The sequence below is a fragment of the Corvus kubaryi genome, unplaced genomic scaffold, assembly GCF_017639235.1.
Source record: "Corvus kubaryi isolate FWS band 111438036 unplaced genomic scaffold, C.kubaryi_AGA036_p1.0 37387, whole genome shotgun sequence".
NCBI lineage: Eukaryota > Metazoa > Chordata > Aves > Passeriformes > Corvidae > Corvus > Corvus kubaryi.
In genome coordinates this window covers 4,048,728-4,069,279 of record NW_024581129.1, presented here as the reverse complement: position 1 = coordinate 4,069,279, position 20,552 = coordinate 4,048,728, and the positions used below count along the sequence as shown (strand labels likewise).

At 48.7% G+C, this 20,552-nt stretch overlaps 1 protein-coding gene across 1 annotated transcript in view; it reads left to right on the top strand.

Annotated features, from left to right (window-relative positions):
- Positions 1-11,608, top strand: part of INTS1 (integrator complex subunit 1) — a 28,112-nt gene extending 16,504 nt beyond the window's left edge. Inside the window, exons 31-48 of the mRNA XM_042037159.1 lie at positions 23-260; positions 760-919; positions 1,532-1,672; positions 2,058-2,238; positions 2,322-2,445; positions 2,970-3,088; positions 4,093-4,180; positions 4,788-5,014; positions 5,981-6,104; positions 6,583-6,716; positions 7,088-7,280; positions 7,550-7,677; positions 8,156-8,268; positions 8,810-8,923; positions 9,740-9,810; positions 10,315-10,406; positions 10,482-10,591; positions 10,992-11,608. Coding sequence (XP_041893093.1) covers positions 23-260; positions 760-919; positions 1,532-1,672; positions 2,058-2,238; positions 2,322-2,445; positions 2,970-3,088; positions 4,093-4,180; positions 4,788-5,014; positions 5,981-6,104; positions 6,583-6,716; positions 7,088-7,280; positions 7,550-7,677; positions 8,156-8,268; positions 8,810-8,923; positions 9,740-9,810; positions 10,315-10,406; positions 10,482-10,591; positions 10,992-11,107 — 2,473 coding nt within the window. The 3' untranslated portion in view covers positions 11,108-11,608. The remainder of the gene's footprint in view (positions 1-22; positions 261-759; positions 920-1,531; positions 1,673-2,057; positions 2,239-2,321; positions 2,446-2,969; positions 3,089-4,092; positions 4,181-4,787; positions 5,015-5,980; positions 6,105-6,582; positions 6,717-7,087; positions 7,281-7,549; positions 7,678-8,155; positions 8,269-8,809; positions 8,924-9,739; positions 9,811-10,314; positions 10,407-10,481; positions 10,592-10,991) is intronic.
- Positions 11,609-20,552: the final 8,944 nt, after the last annotated feature.

Genomic DNA, 20,552 nt, shown 5'->3' with positions numbered 1-20,552 from the left:
CGGCGAGCGGGATGGCAGCGAGCGGGATCACGGCGAGCGGGATGGCGGCGAGCGGGATCACGGCGAGCGGGATCACGGCGAGTGGGATGGCGGCGAGCGGGATCACGGCGAGTGGGATCACGGCCAGCGGGATGGCGGCGCGGCTGCTGCAGGCGGTGGCTGCGCTGCTCAACTCGGCGCACAGTGGTGCCCTGGTCATGGCCATGCACCGCCACCACTTCATCTCCTGCCCGCTCATGCGCCAGCTCTACCAGTACCACGTGAGTGGCTTTGGGAGCGCTTCATGAAGAGGCGTGAGGTGGGGAGAAATGGGAAATCTGCAGTGCATCTGCTCTGCTGTGGGCATACCTGTGTAATGCTCAGCTCAGGTTGCCTGGCCATTACCTGCAGAATTAGGTGTACCTTACCTAGCCTGGTAACTCTTTTTTGGATTTACAGCTGTAGGTCTCTGCTGGTTTTGGGATCTCTAGTCTGTGTTGTATTGTGGTGTTGGACATGTCGTACGAGCCAAGGCGTTTGCAGACAGTTTGAGAGATAAAGTCTAATTCACTGAGTCATAGAATGGTTTTGGTTGGAAGGCACCTTAAAGATTGTCTAGTTCCAATTCCCCTGCCACGGGCAGGGGCACCTTGCACTAGATCAGGTTGCTCCAAGCCCATCCAACCTAGCCTTGAACACCTTTAGGGATGGGGAGTCCAGAACCTCTGGGCAACCTATGCCAGTGCCTCACCACCCTCACTGTAAAGCATTTCTTCCCAGCGCTCCATGCCACAGGACACTGCCTTCTCCTCGCTCTTCTTCAAAGTGCTCATGCAGATGCTGCAGTGGCTGGAGAACCCTGCGGTGGAAGATGGTCCCCTGCGAGCTCAGCTGAAGGCCTTTGCTGTGCAATACTCCTCAAGGCACAGGATCAGTGATGGTACTGGCAGTGGGCAGCTTATGGGACTCAGAGGGGACAAAGTGGGACAAGAAAGAGACAAAACTGTACCTGGAGCAGGAAGTGTGGTGGGCAGCCTTTTAGACACGTGTTGTAAGGAGTAGCAAAAGTAGTACACTGTGCTGGCAGAAACTCCTTGAGGGTTTGAACAAGTGCCTTAGCTCTGGGGGCTTGCAGTAGACACCCGGTATCATCTCACCAAGCACAGCAGATCTCTCAGGGAAAACTTCCTGTTTCTCAGGCCAGGAATTCTGTGTGAGCTGTAGTTTTGGTAGATGAGCATGCAGGAATGCCTCTGGAACAAGGTCACATCATGACTTGTAGAGTTGTTTATCATCTGCCATCCCTTGGGAGCAGGAGTCTAACCAAGAGCTTGGGCATGGAAATGGGTTTGTGGTTACAGAGCTTTCTCTTGCCCACGTGTAACACGCAGGAGAGCTGTCAAGGGTTGTGGTGGCCGTAAATGGCATTAGAATGTGTATTTGTATGTTTGAGTAGATGTGCCCTGGAGCCACACGGGGAATCTGTAGGAGGGAGGTCTGATGTGGGGCTGGCTTGTCCCTGTGTGATGCCAGTGCTGTGATTTTATTGCAGTTCGAGGTGGCTTCTTGCACCTCACAGAAGCTCTTTCTTTCCGTCGTGACCCTGACTTGATCAGCTCCACGGTCTGTGCCATCATTGCAACTCTGAAATCAGGAGAGAAGTGTAATGTGGAGCCAGAGCTTATCAGCAAAGGTATGGATGTCCTTCTGCTCTCCTCCTTTGCAGCAGCAGCTTGAACTTCCAGCCCAGCAAGGGAGTGCCTACTGTGCAGGCTGTGGGAATCTGCCTTCTCCCTGAATCAGAAAATGTGAACTGATCTAAGCTTGGCCCTGTCTTTTATCACCTTCTTTGTCCCACTGTGTGTGGGTTTATAAACTCTGATCTGGGGCTGGGATTAAGTCTCTGAGCACACTGTTGGTTTCCACTAGCAAAAAGAGAAATGGAAGCCTACTATCCCAGGTAAAAAATGGCTTCCCTCTGCCTCAGTGAGCCTGGCTATCAGGAATAATACTTGCAAGGTTCCATACCTTTTACCACATCCTGAAGTTAATGAGTGGCATCTTTCTCCCCCTGCTAGTCCTTCAAGGTCTGATTGAAACCCACTCTCCATACCTGGAGGAGCTTCTGACTGTCCTCTTCTCAGCTACTGTTGAGACCACTGCCAGGTGTCCTGCTATGAAACCAATTGCTGTGGTGTGCTCCTTGTTGCTCCAGGACAAAGAAGAAACACCAGTAAAGAAGGAGGTGGAGAGTTGCAGGTGAGCCAAGGCAATGATGGGGATTCATGGGTAGGTCTGGGTGCATGGTATCACCGGTGACACTGGCGTTGCTTTGTCCACAGTGCTGAATCAGCTTGGCCAGGGCCTGCCTCTGGCCTTCTCAATGACTGGCTGGAGATGTTGGACCCGGAGGTCATCAGCAGCTGCCCTGATCTCCAGCAGAAGCTACTGTTCTCCTGGAACAAAGTAAGAGTTGTTGGGCCGAGGGACTGCGGTGCTGAAACGACTTTCTGGGGTACTGACCTGCACCTGGAAACAGGGCAAGGGGTAGTTCATGTTGTGCCACAGGTTACTGTATGAGTTCCAAAGCAGTACAGTCTGACTAGGAGGACAGTTCTGTGCAAGGCTCACATTTGCCAGTGCAAGGCTTATGTTTCCTCTTATCTTTATATTTCCTCAGCTGTGTTCTTTTAAGGACTTCAAAGTGCCTTACAGACCCAACACGGTCCCGTAACAACTCAGCCAGCTGTGTTTTCGTTGGTATTTTTGCAGGCAGATCAATAGCTTGCCCAGAGTGCCATGCCAAAGGCTGAAACTGAATTTCACATCTGATGCCATGTTCTGTTAGAAAGTGCTGCCCTAAATCCTCGTGCTGTGTGTGCTGTCTGCCCATCTGGATTGTCATCCTTGTGCAGTACACATGGCATCTCCTACATCCACCTCGCTACCAGGATCTGTTCATTAATCTCTTCCTCTTTTGGTGCTTCCAGGCAGGGTCCCAGGTGCCCTCCTTCCGCCCATACCTCTTGGCTCTTCTGACTCACCAGTCCAGCTGGACCACGCTGCACCAGTGCATCAGGCTTCTGCTTGGCAGGAACAGGGAGCAAAGGTGAGTCTTGTCAGGCCTAGCCAAGGGATTGAGCAGGGCAACTCTGTCTGAGAGAGAACAAGACCTGCCATGTTCATGATGTGTCTGCCAGGAGATGTAAATCAGCCAAAAATAGACTTTGTGAGAAGGATGCTGATTTCAGTCCTGCTGATTTGTGTACCTTGATATAAACATTACCTACTGTTTGATGGACGCAGCACATAAAGATTTGGCTGTGTTCTAAACAGGAAGTGCTAATTGTGGGTAATCCATTTTGCACTGCCCTTGGTGATAATCTTTATGAGCATGGGGTTGCAGAACGTCTTGGATAGCGAACTGAGGGCTGTCTCTGTACCTGGGCAGGCTCGGATGGATCTTTTGGTTGTACTAAACTCCATTTCCAGTCTTTCTCTACTCCTTTTGTGACATCAGGCTCCCAGTTCTGATCTCTGCAGCAGCCCTAGCTCTCAGCTTCTCTACACAGCTCTCAAATACTGAAATGCCACTGTAGTAGTATTGTGCTTAAACTTGTTTTTACACTTATGGACCAGGAAATACTGACACCTAATAACAGCAGTACTTCTAAAACTGGTAGTATTTCAGTTTATTATTTTATTCTTGATTTCTTGCTCAAAATTACATGCACTGCTCAGTTCAAGGTAACAGCTGCAATAGGATATTCCACACACTGGGACAGTAAGGTCATTGGTCTGATTGTGCCAACTGTTTGTGTTGATGACCAACTCCTGGCCTTGGTGCAAGGCTCCACGTAGCCCCCACACTTGCTGAATGTCATTTGTTCTGCTCTGCACCCTGTGCTGTGCTTATTGCAACAAATACTTAGTCATAATCTGGGAACAGAACCAACCCCCTTCTCGGGACTTAATAGATCCTATTTTTACATTTGCAGATGTTTCTTTCTTCACAGCACTCATCATGTTTAGTGATGCTTCCATGTGTTTGTGTGCTGCCCGAGGGCTGTGTTGATTCCAATTGCAAATCTATCTTCTTCTGTCTTCTGGCAGGTTTGACCCAACTGCATCCTTGGATTTCTTGTGGGCTTGTATTCACATTCCTCGGATCTGGCAGGGGAGGGACCAGAGAACTCCTCAGGTATCGGTTCAGTTCTTCCAAGATTCCTCTCTGGATGGAGCGAGAGGCAATGTTTTCACAGTACCTGATTTTTCTGTGGCCAAGAGGTGGCTGGAGTGATTCAGGTGGAGTGTGCCAAGTTTGCTGCCGGTACCTCAGCTGGTTATTTAGCTGCTCTGCTATGTTGCATATTACAGTGGCAATTTAGAGTCCAAAAAGCTGATAGGAATGCACAAAGTTTGCCCACTTGGCATTTCACCTGCAGCAATTGCCACAATATCTGGTAAAGGCACAAGGCTAGAGTGGCAAGCAGGCTAAAACCCAGCATGGGATAATGGCCATTTTACAAAGAAAAGGAGGCTGTGTCTCTTCTCCACGGAATTTCATTGGTTTGGTGACTGAATTATGATTTCTGACCCATCACATGTGCTGAGATGGAAGTAAATTAAGTAGAGGAGGGGTAAGGAGGTTTTACTTGGGGCTGTGATGCTTTCAGAGCTCTAATATGGGGCCATTCTTAAGTCTGGTTCTGAGATGCTCCATCCCATTTGGGGAAGGTGTGACTAGAAGGAACTAAGGGTCTTGGGATTTGGTGTGGAATTATTTGGGGTGTTCTCTTGCATTACAGAAGCGCCGTGAGGAATTCGTGCTCCACTTGAAGGCGTCAGAATTGATCAGCATGGTGGAGCTGATCCTGGCTGAAGCAGAGACCAGATACCAGAACACTGACGAGGCCTCCTGCACACTCATCCAGTCTCGACTGCCGTTGTTGCTCAGTTGTTCCCATGGAGACCTTGAGAACATCAAAAAAGTAACAGAGTATTTGACCAGCTGCATCCAGCAGTGGGGAAGCAGGTGAGGCTGCAAATGAGGAGCTTTGTCTGCTGGAATTGTAGTTCTTGGGCACAGGCAGGCAGGTAATGATGAGACTTGCAAGTATGTCTTCATTAAGAATATCATGTTCCAGAGCCTGTATGAAAAGTGCACACTATCCTCCCTGAGGTCTGGGGGAATAACAAGTGATTTTAAGTGGTACTCAGACCAGGAAGGTGACTTCAAAAGTGAAGTTTAAGGGTGCTTTTGCTTTTAGAACTTCAGAATGAAATTCTTGACATGCTTGGTTTTTTTTTTTCCTTTCTTTAAGGCAATGGTTATTTTTAATTACTAGTTCCTAATGTGGGATTTCTTGTCTACTCATCCCTTGAGTCACTGCTTATAATACATCCTGCTTCTGACTTGCTTTCAAAGCTGAATGGAGACCAGATTGTTTCTAAAAGCTATTTTAGGACTGTGGAAAGAACAGGAAGATGATGTTTTCAAGGCAGTGAAAGGAACTGACCTAATTCCAACGTTGCTTATGGTGATATTGGGAGAGATTCTGAGTAACCTCAGTTGCTGTTGCTTTCTACTTCCTCCCAGTGCAGGCTGTGCCAGGCATCTACAGGGCTTTCAGGTGTGTAGAGAACATGGTGGCCAGTCTGAATAGTTGTGGTTCTGATTTCTTTTCCAGTTGAGATGGGGCTGACCATGAGTACCACATGCAGGAACTCTGCACTAGAGATGTAAGCAGAGCTTTCTTGTCCTTTGCCCTTTGGAATTGCAGTTTTCTAGCTGCAAGTGGATCCCCATAGACTGCAGATGGATCCCTGCAGAAAGTGAATGACCTGAGTTGTCCAAAAGAAGCAAAGACTTAAAAAACACTGGTTGAGATTAGTGATGTCTGTGTTTTCACATGCTCTGTTTGCCATGTGCAGGAAAGCTGTTAGTAATCTGATGGGTCTGGGATGTAGCCAGTGGCTGACATCACCCTTTTTCCTTTAGCTCTGTGGGGAAATGCTGCCAGGACCTTCTGCTGCAGATATACCTGCAACTACCTGAGCTCCTTGTGCCTATGCCTGAGATGCTTCTTACCAGCGAAGGAGCCAGAGACAGCAGCACTTGCAAGGTAAAGTTAGAGGCATAGGAAAGCCCCTTTCTAGTTATCTATGCAGAATGGATGCTACCCTGATGCCCAGTTTAGAAGGCAAGGATTGGCAAAAGCTTCCTGGATGACTTTGGTTTCTTTATTTTGCTCTTTTGTTACCCGTTCCCTCCTTGCACTCTCCAGAGCAGAGAGTTCTGGTGTGGTTTATTTTGCAGTGTCCTTCTATAAAATAGTGTAAGCTCCACAAGCTTCTGTGTGCCAAAGGCTTCTGTAAAGCACAAGTGTAAAGGCATCTGATCCTGCTTTGATGTCTGCAGGGACTGTGGACTTCAGATCCCATGCCAGCTGGAATCCTGCATCTACTCACAGATTCTACCTGAAAATAATTTCTGTCAACCCCCCTGTGTAGCTGGAAAGGAATTGGGAAACGCTGCTGGAGAGCCAGGGGCTGGTTTGTACATTAAACTACTTAACAGTTTGCTCATTATTTTTCTTCCAGCTTGATGCCCTGGTTCACAGATTCATTAACCTCCTCGCAGACACCAGTGACTCCAAGTCATCCGAAAGCCGCGTGTGGGATGCCAATATGGCCTGCAGGAAGTTGGCTGTGGCCCATCCCATCCTCCTCCTTAGGTACCTCTCTCTCCCTGTGTGTGGCTGGGGTTCAGTGAAAAGCATCCACCCTTGTCCTAGAAAGGGAACAAACTTGCAGCCATCACAATGATGGTGAGAGAATTCACCTTCATGTACAGAAGTCAAGTGAAAAGGCAGCAAAGTTGCATCTCTTACAATGAGGCAATACCTTGTGTCTGTCAGGAAAAAATGTTGGAATTAAAGACTAGAGAACAGAATATGGGTGAGAAATGGGGCTTGCTGAGTCTATGGGTATAGGGATCAAGTCCGGAACTCTGAGAGAGGATAAGGGATTTTGCCTTCCGGGAACTGAGGTGAAATGTAAGTTTCTTGAAAGATCTAGACCTGGATTTTCTTATTTGTTGTTTCAGGCACTTGCCAATGATTGCAGCACTGCTGCACGGCCGCGTTCACCTCAATTTCCAGGAGTTCAGGCAGCAGAACCACTTGACCTTCTTCATCCACGTCCTGGGGATCCTGGAACTGCTCCAGCCGCAGGTCTTCCAGAACGAGCACCAGGCGGCACTCTGGGACTGTCTCCTGTCCTTCATCCGTCTGCTGCTGGTAGGAAAATCCCTGCTTCCCTCCGTGTGCCGGCTGCTGGCCACTAGATGGGGAAGCTCGTGTAACACAGGGCCAACCTCGGCTCTTCTCATTCGAAGGGAAAGCCTTCCTAAATGCCTAAGAACAAAAAAGTGCATTAAGTACCTTGGAGGGCTTGAAGAGGAGGCAGGAGATGAAGAAACCACTCAGTGGTACCCAGAGGTGCAGGATAGGGCAGTGCATTGCTGCTTTTTTTGTTGTTAACTCTCACCTTCTTGATCCTTTCCCAGAACTACAGAAAATCCTCGCGGCACCTGGCTGCCTTCATCAGCAAGTTTGTCCAGTTCATCCACAAGTACATCACATGCAATGCCCAGGCAGCTGTCTCCTTCTTGCAGAAGCACTCGGATCCACTCCAGTAAGCTTCCTTATGCCTGTCAGCCCATGCACAGTCAGATTGCCAGGAGCTAATGAGACAGAAGACAGCAAGAAGATGTGACAGAGTAGCTGCTAATATGGCACTTTTTCACCCTTGGCTCCCTTAAGTCTCTATTGAGATGAGCAGCATATCTCTTTTCTTATAGGTGAAAACTGAGCCCAAGGAAGTCACATAATGACTTCAACTCACATAATGGCCTAAACAGCATATTGAGGTATTATAGTGCCCTGCAACTTCTCCAGAGGGGCAGCTGGAGGGTCTTTCCCCAGAGCAGTGGCTGCAGGGTCCCACCTGCAGATATGTGGGGAAACTGCATTTGTGTTCCAGTTACGAAGAAAGGAAAAATCTTGTTTCTGCTTCTGAGCAGCTCTTTGTTTCAGTGTACATATCTGTGCTGTTACTTGTGCTCATGCCCTTATTGCTATTGAAAGCCAAACACAACACCTCTTTTTCCCAGTGACCTGTCATCAGACAACAGTGACCTAGCAATGCTGAAGTCCCTCCTGGCTGGGCTGAGTCTGCCTAGTAAGAGTGGCATCTTGGACAGGGGCTCTGATGAAGAGAAGGATGGTGAGTCTGGGTGGGGAAAGAGTTATTCCAGCTGGTGAGCCTGCAGTCTGTTTTGGAGAACAGGTGTTTTTGTGGGGTGTATGCTGTGCTTGTTCTTGTAACAGCTCAATGTGTTTAGAGTGGAGAATGGCATTTGTATGCTCAGCAGTTGGGAACCAGATCTGGGATGGGTTAATTTGTTTTGCTGCCAGTGATATCACTACTGGAGCAGAACAACAGCCCTTAACAGGGGTGAGTTTCCTGGTTGTGGATTTCGCCCTTTTAATCCACACTTAAGGATTGACCTGTTGGGGGGACTCTAAGGGCACATCCACTCTTCCACTGTTTACAGCTTGCATGGGAACATTAGTCAGTATTTAAAGAGCTTGCAAAGCTTCCTCCTCAGTGTCAGCTGAGGGGGTGACAGGAGGTGCAGTGAGATTAGAGACAGTGTGAGAGCCAGGAATTGGATCACAGCATTGCTGGTGGTTCATGATACACCACTGCACTGGGAGGGAATATTGGCTGTCAGGAGTGCCCTGCTCTCTCTCTCTCCCCCCAGATGAAGCAGCTGCTGGTTCTCTCCCCCTCGTCAGCGTGTCCCTCTTCACTCCCCTCACGCCGGCTGAAATGGCCCCGTATATGAAGAGGCTCTCCAGAGGCCAGACAGTGGAGGGTGAGTGAGGACCTGCAGAGCTGTGCAAAGACACAGGGCAAATGCAGGCATTTGTTAACCTTGTTACTTATCTGTCAGCAGCAGCCTGGTTTCCTGTGTCAGTCTTGTGTTTGGAAGTCACCAGCAGTTTGGATATTGTTCCATTTTTGGATTAACTTGTCCGTAACCTCCTGTGATTCTGTGACAGAGGCTTCCTATGATTCTGTTATCACTTAGCTCAGCAGTAATTCAATGGCCTCTGCTTTGGGGCTCTTCAAGGATCTTTAAGCATTTTGGGAGATAGTATGAGTAAATCAAGGAATGCTACAGTCTGAGCCAAGTCTGAAGTGCTGATAGGAGTGAAATACCAAACTGATGAGAAGCAGGGTTTGTTAGAAATCCCCAAATGGCCTTCATGGAAGAAAATCATGTTAACCTGGCATATGGGAACAATAATCTTCTCCAAAAGCCTCCTGAAATTACAGGTGTCCAGTGTTAAACTTAAGTTGTGATGGTTTTCCTTCCAAGGTAGAATAGGACAAAAATGTCCTGCCTGGACCCTGTTTTTTAAAGAGACATGCTGTGAAGGTCTTTAGTTACAGAAGAAAGTGTTCTGGAACTGAAACCTCTCACCCCATTGCATTCCTTCCTCTGCCTGGGCAGGTTGGGATGTGCTGATTGGCACATCCCTGGGCTCCTCCTTTCTGAAGAACTGCCTTTATTACACTACCTCTGTGTGCAAGTGGGAAACCTTGACAGCTTGGGAGATTGGTTTTGTGGGGAAAAAAAAGATTCTTTGCTGGATCAGTCACCCTTTCAACCTGTGTCTTCTGGCAGACATCCTGGAGGTGCTGACAGACATCGATGAGATGTCCAGACGGAGGCCAGAAATTCTTGCCTTTTTTGCTGTGAGTATTGGTGTCTCAAACTGCTGCTGGAAGGAAGAGATTCTTTTCACCAGAGTCTGTGTTGCACAGCCAGCTTAAGCACGTCCCTTCCTCTGCTTTTTGGGTGGTTGTTGCAGCACCTTAGGAGAAATGTGTCCTCAGTTAGCCCTGCTGAGAGCAGGCACTATTTCCCTCCATTGCATGCTGGGTCAACCATCATCTACTTTATATCAGAGGAAGGATTAACCCTCTGTCCTCTTCCCAGGGCAAGGAGAAAACAGAGCAGCTCTGTTGAAAAAGCTGTAAACTAGGAAAAACTCAGCTGTCCCACATGAAATAAGATTACAGAAGGGTACTTTAAAGTATTCAAAACCAGGATAATCTCTTACAGGGAGGGATTTCTGGGGTCAGCTAGTACCTGCTGGATTTGTGTTGGGCTGGATTGGTGTGGAGGGGGAGTAATGCCAGTCTGAGGAGTTTGTGCTCCCTGAATGGCCCCATGATCCACATTTGTCCATCTTTCAGACAAACCTACAGAAGCTGATGAGTTCATCAGAGGATTCCTGCCGAAACCTGGCCTTCAGCCTGGCTTTGCGCTCCATTCAGAACAACCCCAGGTGAGCAGCCCTGGAACTGAGGCTATGCTGGCTCGAGATCTGGGCTGTACTGACACTGTCATGTTTCACTCCCAGCATTGCTGCAGATTTCCTGCCCACCTACATGTACTGCCTGGGCAGCCGAGACTTCGAGGTGGTGCAGACAGCACTGAGGAACCTGCCTGAATACACCCTCCTTTGCCAAGGTAAGTGGAGATGTGCCACCTTTGGGGCACAGTTGGCTTCACAAGGGTCAAAGCTGGGGTTCTGTGCTGGGAACAGCTCCCCTGGGAAGCTGCCCAGGATCGCTATTGCTTAGACCAGGCCATCAATACTAATTGGGCTGAGCTTCACAAGGGGAGCTGTCATAGAGACAAGGGGGGCTTCCTTGAAGTAGATTTGTCTCCCTTACAGTTTTCTCTGAGTTGTGACCTCTCACATGATCACAAACCCACAGAGCTGTTAGAGGGTGGATTGTGCCGTGTTCTTATGGAAGGAGAGATTTCTCACGTAGCTGCAAATGCTCACCCAGTGGTTGTTGGTGGGTTGCTCTTCTTGCACACGGAGCCCTCGGGCCAGTCCTCACTCTGCCTTTCCCTCCCCCAGAGCACGCAGCGGTGTTGCTGCACAGGGCCTTCCTGGTGGGCATGTACGGCCAGATCGACACCAGCTCTCAGATCTCAGAGGCTTTGAAGATCCTGCACATGGAGGCCATGATATGAACATGTGCTTCTGGGAGTTTCACTTCCACAGGAATTAATTTAATGGATTCATCAGCTGCATTACAGCCCTGCAAGAAGAACAGTGTATTGCAACCCATGTTTGCTGGAGGATCAAAGGGGATGTGGCAGGCCAGACTGTTCTGGAAAAGGAGAGGGTGCTGACTGAAGATCAGCAAGGGGCAAGGATCAATCTGGCTGGCTAAAATGCCATTATTGTGGGAGACAAATCTCCTGAACATTGTGCCAAACAGGGACCACTTCCTTCATGGGGTCTTGGGGCAGTGGCTGTTGGTTTGTTGTTTGGGGGTTTTTGTCTCTCCAGGAAGGCAGAGCTGCTGGGAGAGCAGAAGGGAGTGAGCGATGGCCCTTGCACTTGAAATATCTGCACTCTCTGTGTTGGAGAGAACATGCAGATTTGTGCAGGGGGAGAGACCACTTTGGTTTCTGGGGGTGGGTGTTTTATTTTTTTTTATTTTATAATTAAAATTCTCTTTGTTTCCATTGTGCCTTTCTCTGCTCCCTTGGGCATAGCTTGACATCCCTCTCCCCCTGTACTTCATTCTCTCATTATTCTAGACAAAGCATCTCTGGAAGACCTGTCTCCATGGCCAAGTGCTCACAGAGCTGCCTTGGCCTTTTACAGGATGTGCAAGAAATGGAGCAGGTTTGGAAGGGTCAGTGGGGTACCGTGGATGAGTTTGGTCAGCACCAGCTGCTGACAGGACAACTTTTAAGAGGTTCCTTAGAAAACTTTTGTTTAAAAACAAATAAAACAAACTTCTTGGTACGTCTGCAAACATCCCAGCAGCTGGGCACTGTCACAGTGAAGTCTTTGAATGAGCAGCTGGGTTTCCTCTTTCGGATCTGCCAGTTCCTCCCTGTGACTCTTCTGACCGCTGCTCTCTGGTCCTTGCCTGTGGGTAGGGGTGATGGCTTATTTGCCAGCTGTCATTTGAGGACAGAAGGCTGGCGCCAAAACTTTCCCCTGCTCCAGAGAAATTGCTGCTCTGTGTGCATGTTCTCCAGCCTCACTTGATTCTAATCACCAGTTTGTTCTCATGTCATTTGTAGAGAAACTCTGCAATTTACTAAAGACAAACATCCTGGAGGAATTTTATCTATACCTCCTTGCTGGTGGCAGGGACAGTTGTGACCTCGTAGGTGGCTGGGTGGAGAAATATTGTCTGTTCTTGCACATGAGGAATACCACAGCTGAGCACTTTAGCTGGTGTGTCAAAATATGAATGAATGTCCAGCTGGCTTTGCAGAGAGATGGAGAAGAAAAAGGGGAGAACTGAACCTCCCATCAACTCCTGGTAGCCTTGTCTTTAAATAGAGATTAGAGCCATCAGTTACGAATGCTACACGCTCTTTTCTTCAGCAGCATCTGCTTTGCATCTGGAGCCACTACTGTGGCAATTAGCTCCATATAAATGATGTGGAGGAACAGCTGAAGGAGATCAAGTCAGTGGAATGGGTTTCCTGAGGGGCTCAGTGACAGCAGGATTAACGCCTGTCCAAGGGGAGCCGCTAATCTCACTGGGAACCCTTACCTTAGTCCCTTACCACACATCATTAAGGCACTGTGCAGTTTGTCAGAGCAGGGAGGTAGTTCTGTTGGTGCTGCTGTGCGCCTAGAGCAGCTGGGAACTTGTGGAACTTCCTGGAAAAGGGCTTTTAACAGGACTTTAAGTCAAGGCGCAAGGAAAATGCCTCAAGACCGTTATTGCGCAAAGACAGTGAGTCAGACACAATAGTGGTGCTTTAGTGAAGATCCTCTCTGCAGCTGGGGCTTTCCAGAAATCCCACTCTTGGGCTGCAACTAGAAACATTTACAGGCAAAACCAAACAATGTGGTTGGTCCCAAATTGTCCAGTGTCTGTTTGGCAATGCTTTTGATGAGCAGACCTGCTGCAGGCTGCCTGGGTCATGGGAGCAGGGCATGCTTGGGTGTTGGCAGAACTACTTTGTGACCCCTCAGTCCAGAACAGACAGATTTTTGCAGAGCTGTGTGGAAAGAGATATGTTGGGAAAGGTGGATGGAGCATCTCAGCAGCAGCAGTAAACATCTTTTGGGAGATCAGGAAATGAAGTCAAATGGAGATGATGTGGGTGGAGGTTACTTCACAGAACTGAGACTTCCCATAGATGTCCCAGTACAAAAGTCATCATCTGTGGTTTGTTGATCTCTCCTTTTTGCTGTGTTGAAGGTTCCCACAATGCCTTTTCTCTGCTGCCATCCTCTGCCTGGACCCGGTGGAGCTAAGCAGGTTGCCTTGGCTTGAAGCACATCATCAAAACCAGATCAGTACTGAAAACAGGGCTGTCAGGGGGTGCCTGGCTGTGTGGAGACAGCTCAGGGCAGGAGCCCCTCTCTGCTGACGGGGAAGGCAGCCGTGACAGCTCTCAGAGGGTTGGTGACAGTGGTACTGACACTTGCCTGCCTGTAATCTGTGCTCTGTAGCTTCCATCTCTGCCTGGCTGAGCACCTCCTCTCCTCCCATCCCGGCTGTGCTGACAGTGTCACCCCTCACGGCTCTCCCAGCCTCCTCCTGGAGCTGGGGCCATCTTCAGTGTCTTCAAGAGCTTGTGCCTTGATCAGAAGAGGAGTGGTGAGGAGGTTTGCAGGGTCTTTCCTGGCCAAGCCCATGGGGCTCCATGACTCGCCCAGGGCACGTCACTGCTCCCATCTGCCTTAGAGGCAGCACATCCCAAACTGGTGCAAAATCCCTGCTTAGACACTTTTCTACCATGATCCCCTGTAGTTAAGAGCTTTCTTAAGAGAACTGGGCTGCCAGAGCTGGTATCTGAGGCTGGGAAATGTGCTTAACACTGGCTCAGGGGGAGGCTTTTTGTCTTCTCAAATACACTGGGAATCCCATTCCAGCTGTAGAGGCAGGCATGATGGGGAAGAGAACACTGGCCAGAAGTTTGTTTCTCATCCTGTGGCTGCACCCAGCTCAGGACAAGGCTGGTTTTTGTCCAGCATGCACATGATGGACCTTCACTGCTTGGCTGGGCACAAGTGGGCATCTCTAACCCAGCCATACCATGCACCTGCCAGGCTCTGTGTGGCTGGAATTGTGGCCCCTCACGTGCCAGTGTCCTGGAGGTTTGTGGCTTTTTGACACAGCTCTGGGTAAGATTGTGCATCCCAGGAACCACGAGGATATCTTGGAGCACCATGTGAATTTGGCTATGAGCAGGGCATGACTAACCAGGGAGGTGCCTGCCTGTTCCTGACTCAGTGGCTGCTGCCTCTGGGACATGCTTGACATTGGGGAGCTGGACGAGTCCCAACACTGAGCTCAGAGGCAAATCTGCCTGACCTGCTATGCCAACAGCAGAGGCACAGGGAGAGGTGCACAGGTAACAGCCACCAACTGGGATTTCATGGCAAAGGCTGATGTTGTGCCAGCCATGAGAAATGAGAAAGGGTAAAGAGAAGCCTCACTGTGTGAGGAGCAGCAGGCAAGAAGTCTTGTGCAGAATAAAAAAAGGAGAGGAAAACTCCATTACCTCGTGCCTGTGAGTGGAGTCTATTCCCAGGACTGCTCCCTGGGGCCCTGCCATTCCCTTCCTCCAGCCAACCTCATCTGTGACCTCCATCAGTGACAAATGCAATCCTGGCCCTGCCTGCCCTCAATTAACTTCCTTCTGGCCATACCACAGTTCAGGACAGTACAGTTCACACTTAACTCGAGGACTTATTTGCTAAAAACTAAAATTGGTAAGACTTTTGTTAACTTTAGGAGTATCAAAGCCAGCCCCATGCCAGCTAAGTAGCCTGGCTGCTCTAGGGGTAGCATTTGCCTAAGGTGGACTGATCTCTGTATTGCCTCTCCTTGTATTTAGATAATTTGCTCCTAAAGTAGCAGAATACAGACCTTGACATTTCCCATCCTTTTAAAATCAGGAGACCTCTATAATAACATATCTGCCTCTCCTGTGTTGCTGGTGGTGTTTTGGTATCAGCCTGTTTGCAGGAACACCATCTCTAATACAAGAAGATACTGGCAAAAAATGTCAAGACCCCCAGTAACAATTAAAAAATTAATTAAGCTACGGTAGCCCAGTCATTGCTGGGTAATTATTAAGCTGTAAGAATTGCTAATTGACTTATTAGCATTAAGCAATTATGCAAATAATGGAAAACATACCATAAGAGTAATAAAATTACCTCCCTCTCTCTCTCTCTTTTTTTTTTTAACCAATGATGATATTCAAAATCTAAAGTGATGCATATGGTTTTATTGTGAGTATCTCTGGAGAGGAGTGAGACTTCTAAGGGTGCTCAGCCCTTTTGGAGCATCCTAAAACACATCTACCCTGAGTTCTCTTGCAGAGCTTGTAGTGCCCCACACCAGGCCCCTCCCCTGGTACTGCACCCACCAAGGCACCAACACAGGGACACAGGGTGCCAGTGGCTGTGGAGGACACAGAGTGACCACACTGGTATGCCAGGACTGGAGAGTCCAAATTTTGTACTATTACAGATGGTCTAGGGGAGTCCCTGTTCTCCCCCCCAATAAAGCACATAGTGCTTCAGGTTTGGTGTGAGTGAAAACAAGGCAATTTGTAGATTTTCCCATCAATTCAGTGCAAAGGTGGAAAGTTCCGGCCTTTAGAGTTACTCTGTCTCAAGGATTTTATTGCTATTAAGTTCATAACCTGAGGTAAGAGCTGGCTTCTTTTCCAGGTGAGGTTCCAGCTGGAATTCAGGGTTCAGCAATAAGCTGAGTGATGAGCAAGTCTCTTTGTGTTCCTGAAAACAAGAACAAGACCTTGCTTATCCTCACTACCGGGAAAAGGAAACTTCACTTAGTCATGTCTACAATGGGCCTGGAAAAAACCACAAAGTGCTTTTTTGCTTCAGCACGTTCACACTGTTAATCACTAACAAATTTTATTGGTTTTACAGGCTTTAAACTCTGCTCTACTGATAAGACACAGCATTTCAAAGTGCCCAAGCCAGTTCCTGCTCCAGGGTGTGTCCTGCTCCCGTGGTGGTGCCTTGATAAACCTGGGATCACTTCACCAAGTTGCATGATCCAAAGAGGTTTTGATCTGCAAAACACACCTTTGCTTTCACTTTCTGATAAGAACGGGGATGTTTGCAGCTCCTGGAGGACCAGGGAGTGTGTTCTGCCATGCAGTGCAAAGACTGGGGATCACCATCATCTGTTTCACCTCCGTGGAAGACAAGGGGAGACCACCTTAGGAAATAAATACCACCCCCAACCCTCTCAGAGAGCTGCTTTTAGCTCCTTGGGACTGGTGATCCACCAAGCTGCTATTTATGGACATTTCATTTTTCCTCTCACCTGGTGTGCAGGATGCAGGATGTGAGCAATCTCTTATCTTTGTTGCCTGGAAAAAACTTTCTGAAATCACCCTCTAGCCCATCCCTCACCCCACTGCAGTGGGGGACAGGAAAGCCAGCAGGACATCTGGCTGGTGGGCAGGAGGGACAAGGGAGAGTGACTTCTTTCTGTTTTGATGTGACATTGTGTTACAGCTGGGTGATAGGACACTCTTTGCTCTGATGCTCACTGGTTTTGATCTTTTGAGATTTTAGGATAATGGGTTTACCATGTATAAGCTTCTCAGGGGGATGTGTTGCAGAGAGCTTTACCCAAGTGCCTTTTCCTGTAACTTCAGGTTTCTCTTTCATCTTCTTGGAAGAATGGAAGTGGAAACTCTTGTTCAGACTTGAATTTCGTAATAACTTTTTTTCTGCTACTTTTGCAGGTCAAACTAGTCAGACTCTGAGGGGAGGCAGGTATCATGTGGAAGCATTTCTGCGTGAGTAGCTGTGAAATTGTTGGGGCTTTCTTTTCCCTGTTTGGGGCCTTTCCATCTCTGTGGAGTCAGCCTGGCTGCCTTCTGGGAAGAGAGAGCTGATGAGGCATGTTACTGATGAGACAAATACTTTTTCCTTCTTGTTTTAAATCCCTCAATTTAATTCAAGCCATTGGCACAGGAATATATGAGAGCTCTTGGCTAAGACACACACTTCCTATTGTTGGGAGTGAACAGCCCTGCACACAGCCTGTGGCAAAATTATGAAGTAGCTCAAGTTGATCAGCTGATTTCTCACAAAAGTTAAAAGATGTGATTTTTTTCTATGATGTTACACTCTCTTATGAGAAAAAAAAATGCATCACTTGATTCTCAGCTTCATGAGGCCCTACATTTTCTGCTACAAGGAATCAACCTTTCCCCATCTTGAGTCTTCAAGCTGACAAATGTTGGTTGGGGTTTTTTGGGCTTTAGGGTGACCTAGTCACATATTTAAGGTTTTTCTCTACTAATGGTAAAATCCATTGGTTGCTGCATATGGGAACCAGGATAAATTTAAGAGGCGATGGTAGAGCGATCCCCACTAGTCATAGTCATAGCAACTGTCAGGAAGCACTCAGCATTTCTCCAGTGCAGTCTGGTATCTAAGAAGAGAAAAGGACTGAGGAAGAAGAGTGTCTGTAAGTAGAGAAGAATAAATCAGTCCATGTCTGTGGATTGCTGCTCCAACAAGCTTCCAAACACACCTTGGGAAGGGAGCTAGGGGAGCAGGTACTGTGCTCCAGGACACGCTTTGCTCCATGAGCCAGCTGTGCATCTCAGGTAGGAAACCTCACCCAGCAGCTCTGGGAAGAGCTCAGTGAGCAGGGGCAAGGTCTGCAAAACAGGATAAGGACCTATAAGGCTCCCTCGAAGGAAAAGATGTAGAAAGGAAAGGTACAATCCACAGTAAGGATTTGTAAGCATCATCCCCTGAGAAACATCCTGGGAGAACAGTGGTTGTGGGTAATAGGCAGCTGCACAGGCAGCTCTGCTCCCTTCCTGCCCCATTCCTCTCTCAGTGTGTGTTAGTTTACCTGTTGGTGCATTAAAGACTCATCATAGCTGCAAAATCCCACAGAGCTCTCCTTAATCACCAACTAACAGTGCACAAGTCTCTGCTGCCTGTACTTTGGAAAGCCATTATTGGGCCAGCAGTAATACTCTTACTGCATTAGCAAACTCCTTCAGCAATGTCATTTTAATCACCTTAGTGGATAAAGTGGACCCAATTCTTCTGGTGTACCAAGGGCTGTACCTCCAGACTAACCCTCTCTTGGGATGCACAGCTCGGAGCCAGCAACTAATAGTTTCTTCTTCTGGTGTCTGCAAGCCTGGATTTGTGGTACAACTATCCCAGGGAAAAACAGGGAGCAGTGCAGGGAGGGACGAGGTGAAACATGGTGGCCTGCGATACACAAGAAACCACAGCTGCTCTGAGGCCAGCCTGGCTTTCCACTGCCACTGGCTGTGTGCCCTGCCACCAGCCCCAGCTGCCCCTTCCCGAAGCACGAGGTAATGAGAGGGGACTAACTGCATCGACTCATTAAGCTGAGTTTGTTAGAAGACAGATTGTCATGTTAAACAAATATATTTTTTAAAAACTAGGTCTAGTTCCCTGGGCTGTGCCCCATCTGGGCCATTAAATCTGAAAGGGGTAAGTACAGCTGTGTCAAAGCTGCGCTCAGGAGCTGATTTTCAGTTTGTACAACTGGCAACTGGCAACCACTCCATTTCCAGCCCTCATTTCCTTCTCCTCGTTTCCCAGTGCTGCACTGTGTCATTTGGAGGCACAGCAGGGGATGCACACTGCTAAACAGAAACTCCACAGACACATTTCCGAAATCCAGAGCTTCCTCTTTATTTCTCACCAAGCCCTAAGTTACCTGAGGATGGGAAGGGCTGCTCATTGTCAGCCAGGCTTTTTGTAAATTACGGAATTTTGTCAAAGGTGTTGTGGAAATGTGGGACAGCTCATCTTTCGGGGTTCCGGCAAGTGTCTTTTTTGAGGGAAGCAGGGGGTAAAAACCCAACTTTGAGTTAATCCAGCATTTCTTTTGATTGGTCCCTTGGTACTTAGATGAATTTTGAGTGCAGATGTTTCTGTTTTCCATCAGAGAATACACCCAGGACTTGGGAGCAGGCTCACAGTGCCATATTTCCTCCTCACCACACCACTCTTGTTACGGTTGTGCAGCAACATATGCTAAGGCCTTATTACAAGGGATTCCTATAAATGGCATAAAGGAGTAATAATGTATTTATAACACAACTTTGTTTTAGTATAAAGTGATCTATAAATTTGTAATAAATGTTTTATAATGTTTTTGTAGCCTGTTATAAATGATAAATGGGAGACTATAGATGCCACATCAAATATTCATGCTGCATTGTGTGCATTATTATGCCATTACTGTTCAGGAAACCATTAATAATAAAGTGAATGGAGATGTAAAAGTTGCTGACATGCCCAGCAAGCCATTTATAATGAAGTGTATAATCCTTACCATAAAGTAAATACATTGGCCAGTGATTGTTGATGAAATGGAAACACTCTGAATTATTTGTGAGGTATTTATATATTAATGTATATTATCCATATCATGTCACAGAAATGCCGTTAATATATTATATGTATTATTGATTATTTTTACCTAATTTATAGGCAGCTGTTTAAGTGTTACCTTGTCTCTTCTCATGTTTTGTCAGCTGCATGAGGTCTGGTGAGTTATTTTACGGGATGTGTGTGCTGCGGGGCAGCTGCTGCGAGCAGGCCATCACAGCGCTGGAGTGAGCCCAGCGGGGCAGGACGGCAGCGGGGGCCGCCTTCACCCAGACACCCCACGCGTCTCTGTGGGGCCGGGGCGGGGAGGAAACTGCGGGTCTTTTCCAGCCTGAACGATTCCATGGTTCCGTGACACTGCCGATGCCTGATGCGCTGCCCCAGCACGGACAGACCCCCCGCTCCCGGCTGGCCTCCCTCCCTCGCCACAGCGAGACCCCTGGGCAGGTTCTCAGCAGGTTCTGGGCAGGTTCTGGGCAGGTTCTCGGCAGGTTCTGGGCAGGTTCTGAGCAGGTTCTGGGCAGCCGAGCTTCGTCCTCCCTCCTCCTCCTCCTCGTTCCTTGCCCCTCGGTCTCTCGCTGCGGTGGGAGAGGGGCTCTGGCGGCCGCGGCACTGCTCGCACTCGGTGTCAGTGGGTGATGCTGGGGATGTATCCGCCCACCCACAGCGGCATTATCCAGCGGACGGTTACATTTCCGTGATCTTTGCTGCTTTTTAACTTTTTCTCCTCCACATGGGGAGAAAACATCCTTCCCAGTGACTAAATACGATTCACGCCTCCCCTGGAGGCCGCCCCTTCGGGCAGGCCGTTTTGCGCTTTGGTGTGGGAGCAAAGGAAACTGCCCCTGCCCTTTGCAGCAGCGCGACGTGCGGAGCCCCGCGGGTGCCCGAGGTGCCGCTGCCGGGTCCCCGAGCCGAGGCGGCCCCGCAGCCGCGCGTTCGCCGCCACTTCCCCGCCCCTCGCCCGCCCCTTTCCCCGCCTCCCGCCGCCGGTCCGGCCGCCCCCCGCCGGCTGCTCGGCCCGCGGTGGGCACGGCGCGG